Source organism: Somniosus microcephalus, chromosome 5 (genome assembly GCF_052327205.1).
Source record: "Somniosus microcephalus isolate GS21.2 chromosome 5, FLI_Smic_1.0, whole genome shotgun sequence".
NCBI lineage: Eukaryota > Metazoa > Chordata > Chondrichthyes > Squaliformes > Somniosidae > Somniosus > Somniosus microcephalus.
The window spans coordinates 125,009,252-125,029,432 of record NC_140991.1 but is presented as its reverse complement, the minus strand read 5'-3'; the positions used below and the strand labels follow the sequence as shown (position 1 = coordinate 125,029,432).

Below are 20,181 nucleotides of genomic sequence, written 5' to 3'. Positions count from 1 at the left end.
AGGGATATGGGGAGAAAGCAGGGACAGGGTACTGAGTTTGGATGATCAACCATGATCTCATCGAATGGCGGAGCAGGCTCGAGGGGCCGAATGGCCTACTCCTGCCCCTATCTTCTATGTTTCTATGGAATGGAATCTTACTCTAAAGACATTTCCCTATGTTTTTAAGATCTGAATGACCTGTTGTTTTTCAGAGTTCTGTTCAATTCAATAAAAAAAATGAATTTTCTCTTTAAATTATTATGCTTATCTAAAATGTCTAACAGGAAGGCAAAAAAGTCAAAATGTCTTTTTAGTTTGAGATTATACTTTACAATAACAAGTGTTCAATTATTGAATGGTTTAAACAATAAAAAGGTGAGTACTGTTTTTTTTATTTGCAGTTGTTACAGTGCCTGAAAATTGCAATAAATGAGTTTTAGATAAAAGGTAATTGGGATGAACATTTGGTATTGGCTTCAGAATTCAAAATCTTCTTCCTTTGGGTAGTGATATCCCCAATTCCAGGTTCTGATGCTCAAGTTCTGCACACCAAAAACTAGCAAACAAATGTCCTGCATAACCTTGATATAAATACTTATCTCCCAAAATGTACATTCCACTTCTGTAAGCCTGAATCAGCACAATAGTAATGATAATCATTTCAGTTGTAATATAGCCTTTAAAAATTCAAAGCAAAAATATGTTATTGGGTTCTGAAGCGGCCTCTGCTGATCAGATTTCTTGTGCACACCTAAAAGCTGAAATTTTTAAATTATGGTTTGCATTTTATGGATTTTTCATAAACAAATCAACAAACACACAACTCAAGTTTATTTTATTAGCTATATATGTTGTGCATTATGCATAACATTCTGATTTAAAGAATCTCCAGCTGTGTACATCAACAGTGCCTACCATGTTTATAATAAATAGCTATGCAATATTGAATCTACCACTTGGGGTCAGATAAACAATTTCACAAGAATCAATTGTCAGTGACATGCAGTAACAGCATAATTTTACATGGAAATATAACAAAAGAATTAGTTGGTGGTCTCCTCTATAGAGTTCAGAACTATACATTTTTTTGTTTTAAAATATATTAAAATAACATTCATTGCCATAACCCCAAAGCTATTACATTCACCGGAAAAAAAATTATACAGACCATCTTAATTTTGTCACACATAGTTTACTATCGGGAAATGTAATAGTTTTGAGTAGGGCTGTATTAATGAATCAGCTGTGGGCCACAAATTCCTTTTTAATGTTAATTGTGAAAATAAGCATATTTTAGTCGTTCCTAACTGCACGAATAGGAATGTTGGGCACAGTCAACTTTCTTTAATCACACATTGCAATGCATTTTTGAAGGAAGAATCAGGAGAAGCAATATTAACTAAATGGTACAATTTCAAGGGAATGCCAGAACAAAGAGACCTGGGGGTTCACATACACAAATCTTTGACAGTGGCAGGACAAGTTGAAAAGGCTGTTACACGCCATATGGGATTCATGGTTTTATAAATAGAGGCAGAGTGCAAAAGCAAGAAAGTTATGCTAAACCTTTATAAATCACAGGTTAGGCCTTAGCTGGAGTATTGTGTCCAATTCTGGGCACCACACTTTAGAAAGGATGTCAAGGCCTTGGAGAAAGTGCAGAAGAGATTTACTAGAATGATGCCAGGGATGAGGGACTTCAGTTATGTGGAAAGACTAGAGAAGCTGGGATTGTTCTCCTTAGATCAGAAATGGTTAAAGTGAGATTTGATAGAAGTGTTCAAAATTATGCAGGGTTTTGATAGAGTAAACAAGGAGCAACTATTTCCATTGGCAGGAGGGTCAGTAACAAGAGGACACAGATTTAAGATAATTGGCAAAAGAACCAAAGGGAAGATGAGGGGAAATACTTTTATGCAGAGAGTTCTGATGATCTGGAATGCACTGCCTGAAAGGATGGTGGAAGTAGATTCAATAGTAACTTTCAAAAGTGAACGGGATATATACTTGAAATGGAAAATTTTGCAGGGCTATGGGGAAAGAGAGTGGGACTAATTTGCTAGCTCTTTCAAAGAGCTGGCATAGGCACGATGAGCTGAATGACCTTGTTCTGTGCTGTAATATTCTATGATTCTACAAAAACTAGCTAATCATAACACACCTGCAATAATACACATCTTCACATTGCTTTTCTCTTCAGCTGGCATCCAATGAAAGTTTACATTTTTAAAATGTGCTAAGATGCAAATTATGGGGAATACATTCCTCCCCTGCCAGCCAGGTAATGCTGCCAGCATAATGGGTGAAGAAATGATTCCCCATGGTCTCCAGCAGCAGCAGGCAGGCAGCCAAACAAAATCAGCCGAGTGACACTGGCAATCATTGATATAATTGGGATTACGGAGACATGGTTCCAGGGTGACCAAGACTGGGAATTCAACATCCAGGGGCATTCAATATTCAGGAAGGACAGGAAAAAAGGAAAAAGAGGTGGGGTAGCATTGCTGGTTAAAGAGGAGATTAACACAATAGTAAGGAAGGATATTAGCTCTGATGATGTGGAATCTGTATGGGCAGAGCTGAGAAATACCAAGGGGCAGAAAATGTTAATGGGAGTCGTATACAGACCCCCAAACAGTAATGCTGAGGTTGGGGATGGCATTAAACGGGAAATTAGAGACGCGTGCAGTAAGGGCACAGCAGTTATCATGGGTGACTTTAATCTACATTTAGATTGGGCTAACCAAATTAGTAACAATACTGTGGAGGAGGAATTCCTAGAGTGTATACGGGATGGTTTCCTGGACCAATATATCGAGGAACCAACTAGAGATCAGGCTATCTTAGACTGGGTATTATGTAATGAGAAAGGATTAATTAGCAATCTTCTTGTGCGAGGCCCCTTGGGTCGGAGTGATCATAATATGATCGAATTCTTCATTAAGATGGAGAGTGAAGTAGTTGACTCAGAGACTAGGGTCCTGAATTTAAATAAAGGAAACTATGATGGTATGAGGCACGAGTTGGCTAGGATGGATTGGGAATATTACTTAAAGGGTTAACGGTGGATAGGCACTGGCAAACATTTAAAGATCGCATGGATGAACTACAGAATTTGTTCATCCCGGTTTGGCATAAAAATAAAACAAAAAAGGTGACTCAGCCGTGGCTAACAAGGGAAATTAGGGATAGCATAAGATCCAAGGAGAGGACATATAATTTGGCCAGAAAAAGCAGCAAACCTGAGGATTGGGAGCAGTTTAGGATTCAGCAAAGGAGGACAAAGGGATTAATTTAAGAGGGGGGAAATAGATTATGAGAGTAAGCTTTCAGGGAACATAAAAACTGGCTGTAAAAGCTTCTATAGATATGTGAAGAGAAAAAGATTGGTGAAGTCAAGCGTAGGTCCCTTGCAGTCAGAATCAGGGGAATTTATAATGGGGAACAAAGAAATGGCTGACCAATTAAATACATACTTTGGTTCCGTCTTCACAAAGGAGGACACAAATAACCTCCCAGAGATGTCGGGGAACATAGGGTCGAATGAGAGGGAGGAATTTAATGAAATCAGTATTTGTAAGGAAATGGTGTTAGGGAAATTGACGGGATTGAAGGCCGATAAATCCCCAGGGCCTGATAATCTACATCCTAGGGTACTTAAGGAAGTGGCCATAGAAATAGTAGATGCATTGCTGGTCATCTTCCAAAATTCTAGAGACTCTGGAACAGTTCCCATGGATTGGAGGATAGCTAATGTAACCCCAGTATTTAAAAAAGGTGGTAGAGAGAAAACGGGGAATTACAGACCGGTAAGTCTGACATCGGTAGTGGAGAAAATGCTAGAGTCCATTATAAAAGATGCAATAGCAGAGCACTTGGAAAACAGTGACAGGATTGGACAAAGTCAACATGGGTTTACAAAAGGTAAATCATGCTTGACTAATCTACTGGAATTTTTTGAGGATGTAACTGGTATAGATAAGGGAGAACCAGTGGATGTGGTGTATTTGGACTTTCAGAAGGCTTTCGATAAGGTCCCGCACAAGAGATTAGCGTGCAAAGTTAAAGCACATGGGTAAGGTACTGTCATGGATAGAGAACTGGTTGGCAGACAGGAAGCAAAGAGTTGGAATAAATGGGTCTTTTTCCAAGTGACTAGTGGGGTACCAGAGGGATCGGTGCTAGGACCCCAGCTATTCACAATATATATATATATATAAATGATCCAGAACAGGGAACTAGATGTAATATCTCCAAGTTTTCAGATGACACAAAGCTGTGTGTGCTGTGAGGAGGATGCAGAGAAACTCCAGTATGATTTGGACAGGTTGGGTGATTATACTGCATTTGCCATGCACCTGCCCAATGTGGATAAATGCAAGGTTATCCACTTTGGTGGCAAAAACAGGAAGACAGATTATTATCTGAACGGCAATAGATTGGGAGAAGGGGAAGTGCAACGAGACCTGGGTGTCCTTGTGCACCAGTCGCTGAAGGTAAGCATGCAGTTGCAGCAGGCGGTAAAAAGGCAAATGGTATGTTGGCCTTCATAGCAAGAGGATTCGAGTACAGGAACAAGGATGTCTTGCTGCAGTTGTAGAGGGCCTTTGTGAGACCACACCTTGAGTATTGTGTGCAATTTTGGTCGCCTTATCTGAGGAAGGATGTTCTTGCCATGGAGAGAGTGCAGCGAAGATTCACCAGACTGATACCTGGGATGGCAGGAATGACGTATGAGGAGAGATTGGGTCGATTAGGCTTATTTCGCTAGAGTTTAGAAGAATGAGAGGGGAATCTCATTGAAACTTAAAAAATTCTAACAGGACTAGACATACTAGATGCAGGAAGGATGTTCCCGATGGCGGGGGAGTCCAGAACCAATGGTCACAGTCTAAGGATTAGGGGTAAGCCATTTAGGACTGAGATGAGGAATTTCTTCACCCAGAGAGTGTTGAACCTGTGGAATTCTCTACCACACAAGGCAGTTGAAGCCAATTCATGAAATATATTCAAGGAGTTAGATATATTTCTTAAGGCTAAATGGATAAAGGGATATGGGGAGAAAGCAGGGAGAGGGTACTGAATTTGGATGATCAGCCATGATCTTATTAAATGGCGGAACAGGCTCGAGGGGCCGAATGGCCTACTCCTGCTCTTATCTTCTATGTTTCTACCCTGCCAGTGCAGTGCCTGCACAACTAGCTTCTAGGACAGCTCGGGGAACGCAGAAACTCCTGCGACTTGCACAAAAAGATCTTCCTGGCACAGATGAAGGTACATCAGGGTTAGTTGCACATGCAGGCAGAGGCCAGCCTGTGTCACAGAGAGTTAACCATTTGAGCATGTTGAACAGTGGTGTCCAACCTTTTGATGCAGCAGTTTGGATCAATGTGTCACAACTAGCGAGTGGGCCATGTATGACTAAATCGCTTTCAAGTCAGGCAGAATCATCACTACATCCAACTGCCAATCCATTTTCTCAGTTATTGTATCATACCATTTCCACCTCCTTCACTTTGTCTCTTTCACTTGTGCTTCTTTACTTCTTCTCTTCCCTTTTTTTATTCTTCTCCTTTCACCTCTCCTATTTGTCTCCAATTTTAGGCAGGGAGACGCAGCAGCATTTGAACTCGGACGAGATTGAGAGTCAGATGTAGCAGAATTGGGATTTAAGCAGGCATGCGTGTTAGAGACAGCAGCGTTACTCACTTTTTTGGGGTTGGTGAAAAGAGATGCTAGAGATACTGCCCGATGCTGGAGGGGAGGTGGGGTAGGGGGTCTGGTTGCTGGATTTTGTAATCTATTGGGGGTAGGGGTGCTGACATACTTTAAGGCATCTTAGGTTGCTCGAGTTGAGATGGCTGATAACCTCATCCCAACTCTCCATCCAGTTGGGAGCTGCAGTATTGTAGATTCCGAAGGCAGTTACTTAACAGAAGGAAACAGCAACAGTGCCGAGAGTGCAAGGTAGGTGCCAGCCCTATATGTTCCCATTCTGAGAAATGTCCCACTGTTTGTCTGTGTTTTATGCCCTGATCAGCTGCTTCTGCCAGTGCATTTTATTTATAAAAAGAAATCGGATATAGCTCCTTGGGCCATTTGAAGTTGTGAATAGCCTTGATTTGGCCTGTGCCCAGCAATTGGACACCCGTGTTGTAGAGGAAGTGCACAGACAACAATCATATGTAGAAGTAGGAAATCACAGGTGGTACACATAAGGAAACATTGAACCGGTGACACACTTAAATCTGGGAAGCACATGTAATTTGACAGCATAAACACTACCTGTAAATAAAAGATCATTTTCACTATGTATCAGTCTGACAATTTAAGTTAAATTTTTCCAAATGTACTCCAAATTAACGTGCACCCATGACCTAAAAGTCTGAAAAGGCACTATTCTGATGTAATATATGTCTATTCTGAAATAATTCTGTCCTAGTACTAATATTCAGAAAATAGCCAGGATAGAGCCTTCTCCTGTATCGCTCTGGCTGCAGGAGATGGTCTCATATTGCTGTCTCTTAATCATCTGCACCCTAATCGTCAATCTGGTCTCGCTGCTCAATGATGTCCATGTGAAGCCTGCGTAGATACCAATCCTGTACAACATGCAGCACAAGATAACAATTTTGCAAACCTTCAGTGTGGAATATGATCATCTTTTTCCCCTCTGTTCAGGTGAGCAGTCTAAGTTTCAGAAGTGTTGCTTCAGAACACTTTCTGTCCTTCAGAACTTTTGGTCTGGTATGAGCACTCTTATATTTTGACTCTTCTTTGGTACAGGGGTTGTGCATAAGTGTTAGAGCGCTTGCACTACATACCTCATGCCTCCAAGGACCCAGCCTTCAATTCCTCCTTCACCGTGAAAAGTGTAGACAAGTTGGATTGTCATAAAATAAAAGAATTGCTACACGTAGGCAGTCAATTGGGAAACAGGGCAATATAACAAAACTGCTGCTGTCTCTGCTGAATATTATATAGCTGTGTGCATAGCAATGGTGAACTTCACAAATGCAAGTTGACAGCATAGCAAATGACTCTTGATACATCTCTACTGGCTGCCTGGAAGGCACCAGTTGCATAAAAGTTCAGTGTTGTAACCTTTACTTCCACTGATATGGTTTACTGACCTTAGAGGTCTTCATGGAGCACACCGTTTAGGTCAGTTAAGGCATCTTTGCTGAACATTAACCTCATTAGACACTGCTCCTCAGTGAGACCGAGGAAGCTACATTTGGGCCGGTAGTGCTTCGTCAGAAGGCTGGTGACATCATTGTGGTAACAAAGCAAATGGTGAAATGAGTTGATGTATTTATTAGCTGGTTAAAGGACATATGCAATGAACAGAAAATGTAATATAAAGAGGTGAGTGAATGTGTAAGATGTGATGAAGGGTGGTAGAAATTTTTCCACAAATGGCAGTGGATGCTAGATCAATTGGTTTTTAAAAAAATTTGAGCATGATAGATTTTTGTTAACCAAAGTTATTGAGGGATATGGGGAAAAGGCGGGTGTATGGAGTTAGGTCGCAGATCAACCATGATCTCATTGAATGGTGGAACAGGTTCGGGGGGATAAATGGCGTACTCCTGGTCTTATGTTCCTATGGGTTTCTATGCAAGTATGAGCTAGATGAACTGAACAGCCTCTCTCATTTGAACTTATTTTTGTTAAGACAATAAAACACAAATTTAACCAAGAAATTATAAACATTGGTTGTATCCAATTTCAGTAATAAACAGAATGTTGAATGATCAAAATAGCTGGCAGACATATAGCCCTTTGATCAACAATAAAACTGTCGAATTATAGATTGGAATAAAAGCTTGACTAGCATGGGAAACTAGGAGCATCTGATTAGGTGGTGGAGTATTATGTTTGGGCACCCAGCATTCATGGAAAATAAATCAAATCAATGATAGCTGGACTGGGAGGCCATCAACAGGTAATGGGATTCCTTATAATTATTTTAAATCTACATTGATTCATTCAAAAATGAGGCTGATTCTCATAAGGAAACTGAAGGATTACGACATTATAGCCCCTCACCCTGGAGTAATTAGTAGTTACTTTTCATTTCAAACTGTTAAGTTATAGAGTAATTTGCGACCTTGCACAATGGATACTCGGTTGAAGTAAAAAAACATTGAAATGGACAGATTCCTAATCAATAGAACGTAGATTTGGTGGTAAGGCATCAAGGAGGTAACATTCTGAGGGAGTTCCATACAAGTGGCTAAATAACACAGCCAAATGGGCCAATTGGCTTTTCTCCTTCCTAAATTCTTAGTATGCAGCAAACAGTTTTACAACTCATTGTAGACATAATCTTTACAAAATTGTAGCGAAGTAGAAATAGAGATAACTCTAATAAATCCAGACTATTATTCGTCTACATATTTATTCCCTACTCATTTTCCAGTTCCTCTCTTTCTCTCAGTCTTTGAGACCACCCTCCTGTTCACTGTGTATCTGAGATCCATCGCCCTCACTTCTCTGAAATCAACCCTCCTATCAATGATTAAGATTACCCAATTCTTCCATCTTTCAGAGATTACTCCTCCCCTCTGTGCGTCAGAGATCCAACTTCCCCCACCATCTCATCTCAAGATTCCACAACCCATTCAATGTCTCCTGATATAGCACTTCAGAATACTCCTGCTTTATGCCATATTTGCTTATAACATGCAATTTTGTGTTTGTGAGATTGGGGATAGAAGAGACATCCTTCGGAATAGTCGATTATTTCCGGCACCTAAACAATATAAGACCTTACTTTACAACGGATACAGTCTATAGTTAAGATTACTAAATATCAATAATATTGTCAGTGATTTTTGCCTCACTCTCTTTTTGAAGTATAATCTTCCTAGCTTTCACAAGTACAACTGTTGGATGATACTAACGAGGTGCAATTACACGTTCTTTTAGTTAACAAAAAATCTTTAGGGAAAGATTCAGTCGAGAAACGCAAGACGTTGATGACTATTTGACTATTAATATTCCTCCTATGGTACAACTGTTTAGTTGGTTCTGGAACTTTATTATGCAAGTAACCCATTAGCTATTTTACCCTTTAGACAAAGTAAAAGCTTTGACTTAAATTTATACTTCACTGCAATTTTAATCCTTTACAAATAATAAGATATAAAAAGCTTCTAGATTAGTTATTTACACAGAATTTAAAAAGCTTGTTTTTGTTCAAGCACTCCCCATACTTTTTGATTTGGCAAAACTCAGTGCTAAAAATGGCAACGTCTGGTACAATGAGTTTTCATCAAACCCAAAAAACAAAATTACAAAATACAGGTACAACAACCAATCTAAGCAGCATGTTAGCTAGGAACCTATGTTCAGAGTAATGTTATTAGTTCCTCTGGTACAGACTTCTTGGCACATGCAGCACATAATGACTTAATGATTGACAAAAATAGCACTTGCCGATCCTGGATCAGGCAAGCACTCTGTACAGTTCTGCCGATATACCAGTGTCCCATAGACTTGTTTACTGAGACTTGGAGCTCAAATTCTTATTTTTCATGGGTAGTTATCATTTGACCATTTGCTAATCATTACTCCAGTATATATTGTCAAATTGTATATATCCAGTTCAGGTTCCATTGGAAAATCTATTCCAAACAGAACATCTGTATTCATTTCATTCCTGCCGAAATTCTCCTTGGTCAAATATGTTTTTAAGTCAATGTTTTCCTGCACTGACTTAGTTATGGAGTCCCCATTAGTATGTAGAAAGTCAGAGCAACAATTAATAGCAGACAGAAGGGAGAGGAGAAGGTTTGGTAAGCTGCAGAAGGCATGAACACATCCTCATACTTGTAGATGCTGACAACATCTTCAGATACTGGTGGAGAGTCAATGTCATGTCGAGTGATTGAGCCTTTCAGGTCAACACAAGCATAAAAGGTAGTAAAAATAACAAAACAATTAATCAGGTAAAATTGCATATCATATATTTCAAATGCATTTATATACCTTCAAGGGTGTCAAGTTTACTCCCTTTGAAAAAAAATACAAAGAATTCAAATCAATTTTAATATTACCATTATGTCTTTCTGATGATTTGTCATGGGAATATTTTTGTTTAAACAGTGAGTACTGGAGATGTCATTTGGAGAATGAGTTTGAGTTATATAGCTTAGCTATATAATGGAATTAGGTGCAACACTGTATATGATGTACTGTCTCTGATAAGGGTAGTGGGATATTATGACCAAGTGTTGTATGGCTGCCCAATATTGTATTTATGCCCTCAGTGTTTACCTTAAAAACTGAACGCATTTAGTGCTTTTGCCAGAATTTCTATTGATTTGTTGAGAACATTGGATTATAATTGCTAACAATAACGTATGATGGCAACCAACACATAAAGCATTCAACAAGTTATGGAATTATCTATGTGATGCCAAGGTATACTGATATTTTGTTCTATTATCTTTGGAGATCAGTTATTGTCATCCATAATCTATTAGTCTTGTATTCTACTGAAATATGACCTCTCTGTTGCTGCAAGTAGGTGTTTAGTGAATGTGAATTTTGTATTAAAATTGTAGCATGGGCCAGCTCGACCAATGACAATAAATGGAGGTGTAAATTGTCAGGTGCATGACAGTGTAACCTATAAGCTTTTTAGCTTGTGTATGGACAGGACAATAGTTAAATCACAATGTCTGCAATTGTATAGCAAAGGGGAACAGATATCTTATGTTAGGAAAATGGCCGTGGGAGTGGTTTGCCAGTTGTTTCAGAAATATCTTAAGTGATAATGGTTATGTGAAGCCTGAGAAACAAAGAAAAGTTGCAGTTAGAGCAAGATGTGAAATTGTCATGCGATATTGATAGGAGAATGTATAAAAAGGTGATGTTTCTATAAAGAACCTGGACTCGACCTAGGAACAGGAGCTCTTTGCTACAACTTGCTCATTTCCCAGGCTGAGCTCATAATTGGTCTGTAAGTATTGCTTTATGAATAAACTGCCTCTCTGTAAGCACACTTGTTTTTGGAATCTTGAATTGACAAGAAACAAGGGCTGCAACAAGATACAGCTTAATATTAAAACATGTTAAATTTGTATGTTTCATTATCAATCTTTTTCCACAGCTCAGGCAATAGTAGGCACAGTTCATCTGCTGCCAGGTGGAACAGAGATATATCTTGAGAGCTGGGACATCCCATGTATTGATCTGGCTGAAATGTGAGTTTAACGATCAGTTTTCACCAAGATTTCAATCTCAGACTATAGTAGTGTGAAGCAAGCATCTAGTAGCCTACACTACCTGCTCACAACCCCTTCTATTTGCAGAAAAAAATTGTAGACAATTTTTAAAACACAATCGGAGGGTGGATTTACACTACAATCATAGCATTGGTGCAAAACCAAGGCGGGAGACTCACCCCACTTCTCCCCAAGGTCAGATCAGGCCTTAGCACTAAACTTATCCAACACAAGTTTAACGTTGGTTCAAAGCCAAAACCACTTTACACTGATGGTAAACTTGTAGTGTATATCCATTCTGAGTGGACTGACTATTAAGCTGTCCCTGTTTGAATATCAACCTGTTTGCATATGAAGTTAAGATAATGTTTTTTAAATGAATGGTGAAATCTAAAATAAAAATAAAAACTACTTAATGTACTGTAGATTGATCAGCATCTGAAAAAAGTAGATTAATATTGCGGGTGTGATCTTTCATCAAAACTCATCAAAAGGTCATAGTTGAAATAACCTGTCTTTCTCGTTCAGATATGAAGGTTTGGCTTATGAATATACCATTTTGTATTACCATCGCTAAGGTTTTCTGGTGTTCACCATGACACTACTATCCTTTCAAGGGATATGGAGATAGGACAGGAAAGTGGAGTTGAGGTAGATCAGCCATGCCCTTATTGAATGGCTGAGCAGGCTCAAGGGGTAGTATGGCCTACTCCTGCTCCTATTTCTTAAGTTATGTTCTTAAACAGTACTGTAGCATCAGTTAATGTTGATGCAACATCACAATAGCAGCAGTGACTGAGTTAATGTGCAGTGCCTGTTTTGGTATTCTGACTGTGTTAAAACTTTTTTTGTCAGCATGTAGCACAAGAATGGGCAGGGCATTATTGAAAAATGTAAAGGGAATCAAAGTATAGGACTGTAGTTATACGGAATTACAGCTAGATACAGTAAGGTCACTAAAGCAACACGCGACAATGTAACGGTCATTGCTCACAACATACAAAAATGTTAATAGTAAAATCTCACTTTATTAAAATAATTGACCTTATATTAAGACATGTTTTAAATTGACTATATAAACACAAAATTAGAAATGTTCTCAATGGCTACATCTGTAGATTAGTTAAATTTTAATAGAAGCTGAAATTTGTAAATCCTTTTAAAAGATTTGAATGACTGATATACTTTATACAATTCATCTATCACACTATTAATCAATTAGCTATGTCAGGTTAAAATATCAAAATATTGTTGATAAATTTTATGTAATTGTGATTTATCCAAACACTGCTACAACAGATGAAAAACTGACCTACCTTGTATGGCAGGACCCCATGCAAATAAGTAATACCAGCTCAAGTGGAGATCAATAATGGTTTCATCTCTGGGGACATACACTGGTCGTTTAAATCGACAAGTCACTCGGTTGTTCTCAAAAATACCTTCTTCATCCCTAGCTGGATTTCTTTTTATCTCCTTGGCCCACTGTCCAACATTGTAAAAGTGCTGTATTCGAACTCTACCATTGTCATCATGCACACAGGCCATTACATCATCACCTCCCTACAGGAAAAAATAAAAGATGCATGTTAAAAATCTATGCCTGTAACTCCGCCTCAGTCAAATCTATAAAGTGAACATATCAGTTTACAAAAAAAAGCGTAACGACTGGAGCATTATAATTGGCCTCAGTGTCCATGAGTTTGGAAAAATATTGCACATTCAGGGTACTGCAGCAGTCACTGAGTAGTACTTGAGGGTGGGAATTCATAGGAACATATGTTTCTATGAGTTCCCACTCCAAATATATACTCTCTGACTGTTGCTGGAAATACTTGTTCCTGCCTTCATCCGACATCCTCACAAGTTTGGCAGTGATGCCCTACATGGAGAATAGCCTGGGGACACTCACTGTTTAGACTCACATGTGAAGAATGGTCACTTAGGTGAGGCACTGGAACCCCAGCATAATTACCACCTTCAGGAGGGGAGAAAATTCACAGGGATTTAAAAAAATATTTACAAAAGTAAAGCAAAATATAAAAACATCACCGGTGGTGTGTAGCAACAAATGCTCTCTGAAATAAATCAGACACAGTACATAGCATTGCCAACATTTAATCTATTGAGGGGTAAAAAGAGATACTAACATTATAAAGTCAGTGGATCTATCTATGCAACATTGATTGAAGAATCAATAATCTCTTAGTTTAAATGGGTGCAGTATTGCAGATGGAAATGTAGCACAACATGTACAGAAAAATCTGTTGAATGTTTTTGTAATAATTCCACCATCATTATGATATTGTCCTTGGGTATAAAACATTACGTTATGTTATCTTAAGGGGCAAGTACCCATAATATAATGTGTAATGACAAGTCCTGGAATGCGTTATTGCCTTGACTCATATCGTTAGCTGTTTAAGTCCTTGCAATCAGACATCAGCCCCACCCACAGCATTAAGGAATTCTGTCCTCTAACCTCCAAGAAAGATAGTCAAATGAGTGGTTGGCTTCTGCATGACAAGGCATGGCCCTTGCTGCCATGGATAATGACCCCTCTAGAGTTGCAAGAGCAGCTGAGGGGTACTACAATGAGGCATATGCTTCTGCAAGAATGGTCACCGAGAGGACCATCAGAGTCTTAATTGGCCTCGATAGTTCAGGAGGGGCTTTGCAATATGCTCGAGATCGAGCAAACCTGTACAGTTGTAGTTTGTTGAGCCCAGCACAACTTTGTTATTCAAAATGGTCTGGACATGAAGATTCCTGGAGAAGTGGCTCAAGTTGCTTTGGAAGCAGAGTAGCATGGTGTGGAAAATGACTCCAAGGACTCTTCAGAACTCAAGTTTATAGTGTTAGTATCTCACTGAAGTGTTCTCATTATTCTACTTTTGTCACCGTTGCCTTATCTCCTCCTCCCTCACCAAATAAATTGCAAATCCCCCAATCCAGTATTCATTCTAGATCATGTCACATCAGACTTCTTTGACCCTACATGACCGTACAAGCCTTAATCATCTGATTGAATAAGACACCCGAAAATCTTTCCTGTATGACAATATTCAACATGAATAACAGTGCACAAGGTAAGTGCATATTATCCTTTAATACAAGAAACTCAAAAGTAACCATAAGCCAACCTACTCTTCCTCACCATGATTCCCCTGGAAGTCTAAATGTGCCTTTCTTTCTCCTATTCTGCTGCTTTTCCTAGGGGCAACCTGAGGGCCATTATCACTAGAGGTGATTGGCTGCTCAAGTTATACAATAGAGTAATGGGACTGAGGTAAATCTCTTTTCTTGGTTGCTTGCTCCTGGGAGGGAGCCACTGCTGGCTACATCACTGGAGCTTCTGCCTGGTGTTGCCTGCTATGTGGTGCTCTGAATGAGAAGGCTAAATGCTTGGCATGTGCTGTTGTCCTTGGAAATGTGTAGCCTCATGCTGCTTGCCTCCAGGCATTGCCATTCCACTGGGCCCTGGATGCACGTATCCAGTGATCAGCAGGATGGCTGGTCTATTGGCAGCAAACAGATCCGCCCCCCCACCGCCCAAACTGGAAGCCAGTTTACATTGTGATGGTTAATCTGTCCCCTACTGCCACCAGAGCTGTATGTCGGGTGAGAACTGGATATGACTGCTCAAATGTGATGCCCCCTACAGCCAAATATCCTGCCAGCACTCACTGTCTGTGCTCACACATTTGGGCTCAGTAACAGAGGGATGCTTGCATCCATGGAATGATACTTCAAGAAAAGTCAATACCTTCAGATAGAACGGGAAAATTATTGGGGGTGGGGGGGTGGTAGTAAGTATCTCAATTTAAGACTAGGACATCAGTATGCATTATCTAGGTTCAGGATCTTGTTTTGATTTAGCAGAATTTGAGAGATATTCAGTGGGTTTACTTTTGGAAAGATAAAATCTTCTATCTATATAAAGCGGTTCCGTACGTTTTGTCTGTCCGGCTATACGCTCGAAAGTTATAGGGCGTACCTACGCGCGCGTTACTTCCAAAGAAAGCTTACGGTTCCGGGACGGTCGTAAGCGTATTTACTTTTCGCTCGGACAAAAATTGTTCGCGCCTTATGCAAAAAACCTGCAAAATTAAACTCATTATCTGCTAATTAGCATTGATTGACTGACATCAAGGTTCCACCAATCCTGTGCCGTCACGATTGACCAATCCTACAGTTCAGTCGCCTGATGGTTGACCAATCGGTGTGTGTGTGGGCGGGACTAATCGTTTTCATCTCAGGGATCTGGCAGCCATTGCCTGAAGCTAAAAACCCCATTTACTTCCAGCTCAAAATCTGCTAATCCAGCTTTGAAAAAGTTAGTATCTCTTTTAAAAACATAAGATTTACCAAAAACATTTTATAAGTACTTTCACTTTCATCTTTGAAAGTATTAAAAGGTAGAAATGTTGCCCGGCAGCAGATTCACAGAGGGACACAGAGACAGGCCCGAAAGCCTGGGACTCGGTTTAAACCGCCCTGGCAACGCGGGCCCCCCCCCCCCAGCTAGTATATAATAAAAACGGTTGGTCTGTCTGTCTGGCTATACAATCAAAAGTTATAGAGCGTACCTACACATATGTTATATCAAAAGAAAGGTTATGATTAGGAGGGTGTCCTAGGCATATTTATTTTTTGGTCAGACAAAAATTGTTCGGACAGTAAACAAAAAACGTTCAAAATTCCGCTCATTAGCGGTTGGCCAATCATACAGGGGAAATCCGCTCATTAGCATTGAGTGACATGAAGGTTGACCAATCCTACGGGGGGAGTGCGCTGCATCACGGGGGGCGTTTCATGGCGTGTGTGGGCAGGGCCTAATCTTTCAAACTGAAAAGCAAGCGGCGGCCATTGTTGTTGCCTCTGTCCGACCATGGGCCCCAGTCCCACCCTCACCCTCCTCCTTCTCTCCGCTTTCTGCCCTCTCTCCTGTCACCCCGGCCTCTCCGCTCGCGGGTTGTTTGCATCCACGGTGGATGAGCTGCCTGCAGGCCTCAGGCCTCTCCTCGCCAGCCACGCCCGAGCTAGGCACCGCCCGTCCTGCCTGCAGAATGTCACTGCCGAGCTCTTCGGGCCTCAGGCGCTACGCCGCCCACGGTGTCTCCGGGGCGGCGGCCCGCAGCGGGAGCTCAGCTCAGGTGAGTCGGGCTGATCCTGAGGCGCGAGGGAGGGAGGGTGAGGGAGGGAGGGTGAGGGAGGGAAAGAGTGAAGGGGTGGGAGAGGGAGGGCGAGCTCGCCTTCTTCCTCCAGGCTAATCCCGAACTAAATCCACCCGTCTCTCTCTTCCCCCTGTCTCTCTCTCTCCTTCCCACTCTCTCTCCTTACCTCCTCTCTCTCTCCTTCCCACACAGACAATCCCAACAGTTTCATAAACAGTTTTATAAACATTGCACAGGTTTCTTCATTTCCCTCGGCACCGCCGGGCACTCCAGCTAGTTATAGATAAATTAATCATGCTAACTCATATTCATCAACTCTTAACTTTGGCACAATTCATCCAAATGCATTTGCTTTTTAGGCTGGTTGAAATGTCAGATGAAAGTCACTTCACTAATAATAAACAAGAAACTATACCATCATGTTCATGTATTTGTTTCCCACACTGCATTCACATTTCTATTAAATATAACATAAGAAATAGGAGCAGGAGTAGGCCATTTGGCCCTTCGAGCCTGTTCTGCCATTCAGTAAGATCATGACTGATCTTCTATCTCATCTCCACTTTCCTGCACTGTCCCCATATCCCTTGATTCCCTTAATATTCAAAAATCTATCAATCTCTGGCTTGAATATACTCAACCACTGAGCCTCCACAGCCCTCTGGGGTAGAGAATTCCAAAGATTCACCACCTCTGAGTGAAGAAATTTCTCCTCATCTCAGTCCTAAATGGCCAACCCCTTATTCTGAGACTGTGACCCCTAGTTCTAGAGTCCCCAGCCAGGGGAAACATCCTCCCTGCATTCTACCCTGTCGAGCCCTGTAAGAATTTTATATGGTTCAATGAGATCACCTCTCATTCTTCTGAACTCTAGAGATTATAGGCCTAGCCTACTCAATCTCTCCTCATAAGACAGTCCCCCCATCCCAGGAACCAGTCTGGTGAACCTTTGTTGCACTCCCTCAATGGCAAGTATATCCTTCCTTAGGTAAGGAGATCAAAACTGTACACAGCACTCCAGGTGTGGTCTCACCAAAGCACTATATAATTGCAGTAAGGCGTCTTCACTCTAATACTCAAATTATCTTGTAATAAAAGCCAACATACCATTTGCATATGTGGGGGGAGGGTGGCTTACCATTAGTTTGTCAGATGAGAATCCAACTGCAACCCAACCATCAGTATCAGCACTCAGCTCAAATTCCACATCAGCACCTATCCTGCGGTAACTGAGGAAGTAATCACACGTATCTGCATCACAGCCAGGTTTCCCATACCTGCAATAGGAAAGTAGGGAAAGAGGGCGAAAAAGTATGAATTTCATTGTAACAAAGCGTAACCTTATCCGATCAGGTATCTTTTGTAATTTCTTGCTACAATTTGCAACCAAATTCCTTCACGTGAACAAACCAGCATCGATATTTTATGGAGAGATGAGAATTTGTAAACTGGAGCATTTCCTACACTCACATCTTCTAAGGGCACCACAATTCAAGTTATATCTGCATGATGCATAGTCACTTGCTAACCCCCTGGTTGGCAGGTAGATTGTGCACCAACAGACTAGCACCCTACTGTGCAATATTTTATCAAAAATATATTAATCACTTTACAGTTTTCAGAGTATGAATTGCTTTTCCTTGATACAGCAAAAATTAACTACTGCAAAGACCTTTTGTGGTCCAAGATCATTGATGACTGCTTTCAGCTCATCAGCAATGTATGTGCCTGTGTGTCTGTTGTCCTTCGTGTCTGTGCTCTTGAAGAACACTGGGAGAGGAGTGGAGACGATGTAGTTTATGATGCCCTCCCCTCGTACATTTGACCACCCATCTGAGATAACTGCAACACAGTCTGCCATCTCTATCGTTTCTTTGAGCTTTCCTTGGACTCTGTTATACTCAGCCTCCAGCAAATAAGTAGACAAAGCATGTCTGGTGGGAGGACATTATGCAGGGCGAATAACATTGAAAAATCTCTTCCAGTACACATTGGCTGTGAGCATGAGGGGTGAGCCTGTCACATATACAGCTCGAGCAAGACACTCATCTTCATTCTTCTGGCTATGGTTATCCATTGTATCAAAGAACCTTACAAGTGGGCCAGGAGTTGCTGATGAGGAGCCTGATGCTGAATGTGAACCATCATCTTCTTGAATGGAAGCAGAGGAACTCTGGGCTGACTGCTGTGAGCTTTGAGTGAAGTTGTTGCATTTGGATAAATGCTGCTGCATCTTTGTGGCATTCTTTACATATGGCTTTGTACAGTGTTTGCACATGTACACAATCTTTCCATCTTTAATGCCTGGGGTAAAATGCTTCCACAGATCCGACGGTAAACGTGGCATTGTTCTATGCAGAGAAATAAAGGGCATTTGTCTCTGTGTCGAACTGCGGTCGGTCAGCATGATTGCAACAGGGTGAGTAAATTTTTCCTGATGCTCCATGTGATGGAAGCATGACCTGTGCACGTACGACGCTACATCACCAATAGAGGGAGCTAATCGCTCATCCAACCAATCAGGACACATTTGTGCACAGTCACACACAAGACTTGTAATTATTAAAACAAGCCAAGTAAAAAAATAAACATATATTGATAAAGAAATTCCTTAATAGTTAAGATTCCCTCTCTGGTAGTAATTTTAAGAGAGGACCTGTGGGGAAAAAAAATGAAAAATACAAAAAAAAACAATATTATGCTAGCATATGCTTTTTTGGGCAAAATTCCCAAGCTAAACTTCCCGTGGAAAATTTCCGGAAATTTACCGGAAACTTGCCACCCCTTCGCAACGATAGGTATTTTACTGCAATTTTTCAAGCATTTTTAAAATGTATCCTCACTGACACCTGCTCTATATTTTCTGTTTCTTTTAATGCACTTTAAATAAAAATCACATTAAAATTTAAAAGCTTCCCCAATTGCACGATCTTAAATATGCTGTGCCTGGTGTGCATTAATGATGGTTAAATTAGTTGAAACTTAAATTTTCATACTTGAAATACATTGTGTGGGTTCAGTGCTTTCTTTGGGCCCCGATTGTTTCCACTGATTTATGCCCATTTTAAATTCGGGCACATTCGATTGAGATTGGGAGGATACTAAGGCGTAACTTGACATTGGCAAAATGGATGCGACATTGGACCCATTTTGGAGTCTAACTTCCGGGTTGTGCCCACAGTGGAAATTCCAGGCCCTTAGTGGCTTCTCTGGAAAGCCGGATATCGGCTGACTCCTACTAAGCTGGCCCGCAAATCAGGTCGGGTGTGGGGGGGGGGTGGAGAAAAGAATATCGGACGGGCCGCGGTTCGGGTCGGGGGGGGGGGGGGGTGGTCGGGTCGGGTGGGCAGGGGGGGGGAGAGTATCGGACGGGCCGCTGTATTGTTGGGTTCACTCTCCCGGTACCTCCTTCACACTGCCCGGCTCAGCCTGCAATCTCCTACCCAGGAGGGAACTCTGTGACCCTCTGCCCTGCTCAGCGTAAGTCGTGCGCCACTCTGGTCATGTCGTGCGCACGACTTACGCTGAACGAAAAAACTTTCAGTTTTTAGAGGTTTTCGGTAGTTCGGATAAAAGGATAGTCTACCTGTATTCATTTACAGCTAGAATACAGAATCCTTGCAGTTTAAACATAGGAGGGAAGTCAGCCCATCATGCTTCTGCTCATGCTAGCTCCACATTAGAGATTGTCATGGTTTTGGATATTTTGATAATTTTTCCCATTTTCAGTCCCCTGATCTCTCTCTCCCCCACCCCCAACTTCTCTCCCTCCGGCTTCCATCTCC

The 20,181-nt window shown here is 41.0% G+C and overlaps 1 protein-coding gene across 1 annotated transcript in view; it reads right to left on the bottom strand.

Moving 5' to 3' along the window:
* Positions 1–352: 352 nt before the first annotated feature.
* The window catches only part of frrs1l (ferric-chelate reductase 1-like), a 64,483-nt gene continuing 44,654 nt past the window's right edge, over positions 353–20,181 (bottom strand). Inside the window, exons 3-5 of the mRNA XM_085988174.1 lie at positions 17,535–17,673; positions 12,536–12,782; positions 353–9,883 (exon numbers count right to left, since the gene is read on the bottom strand). Of these exons, the coding sequence (XP_085844300.1) occupies positions 9,711–9,883; positions 12,536–12,782; positions 17,535–17,673 (559 nt within the window). The 3' untranslated portion in view covers positions 353–9,710. The remainder of the gene's footprint in view (positions 9,884–12,535; positions 12,783–17,534; positions 17,674–20,181) is intronic.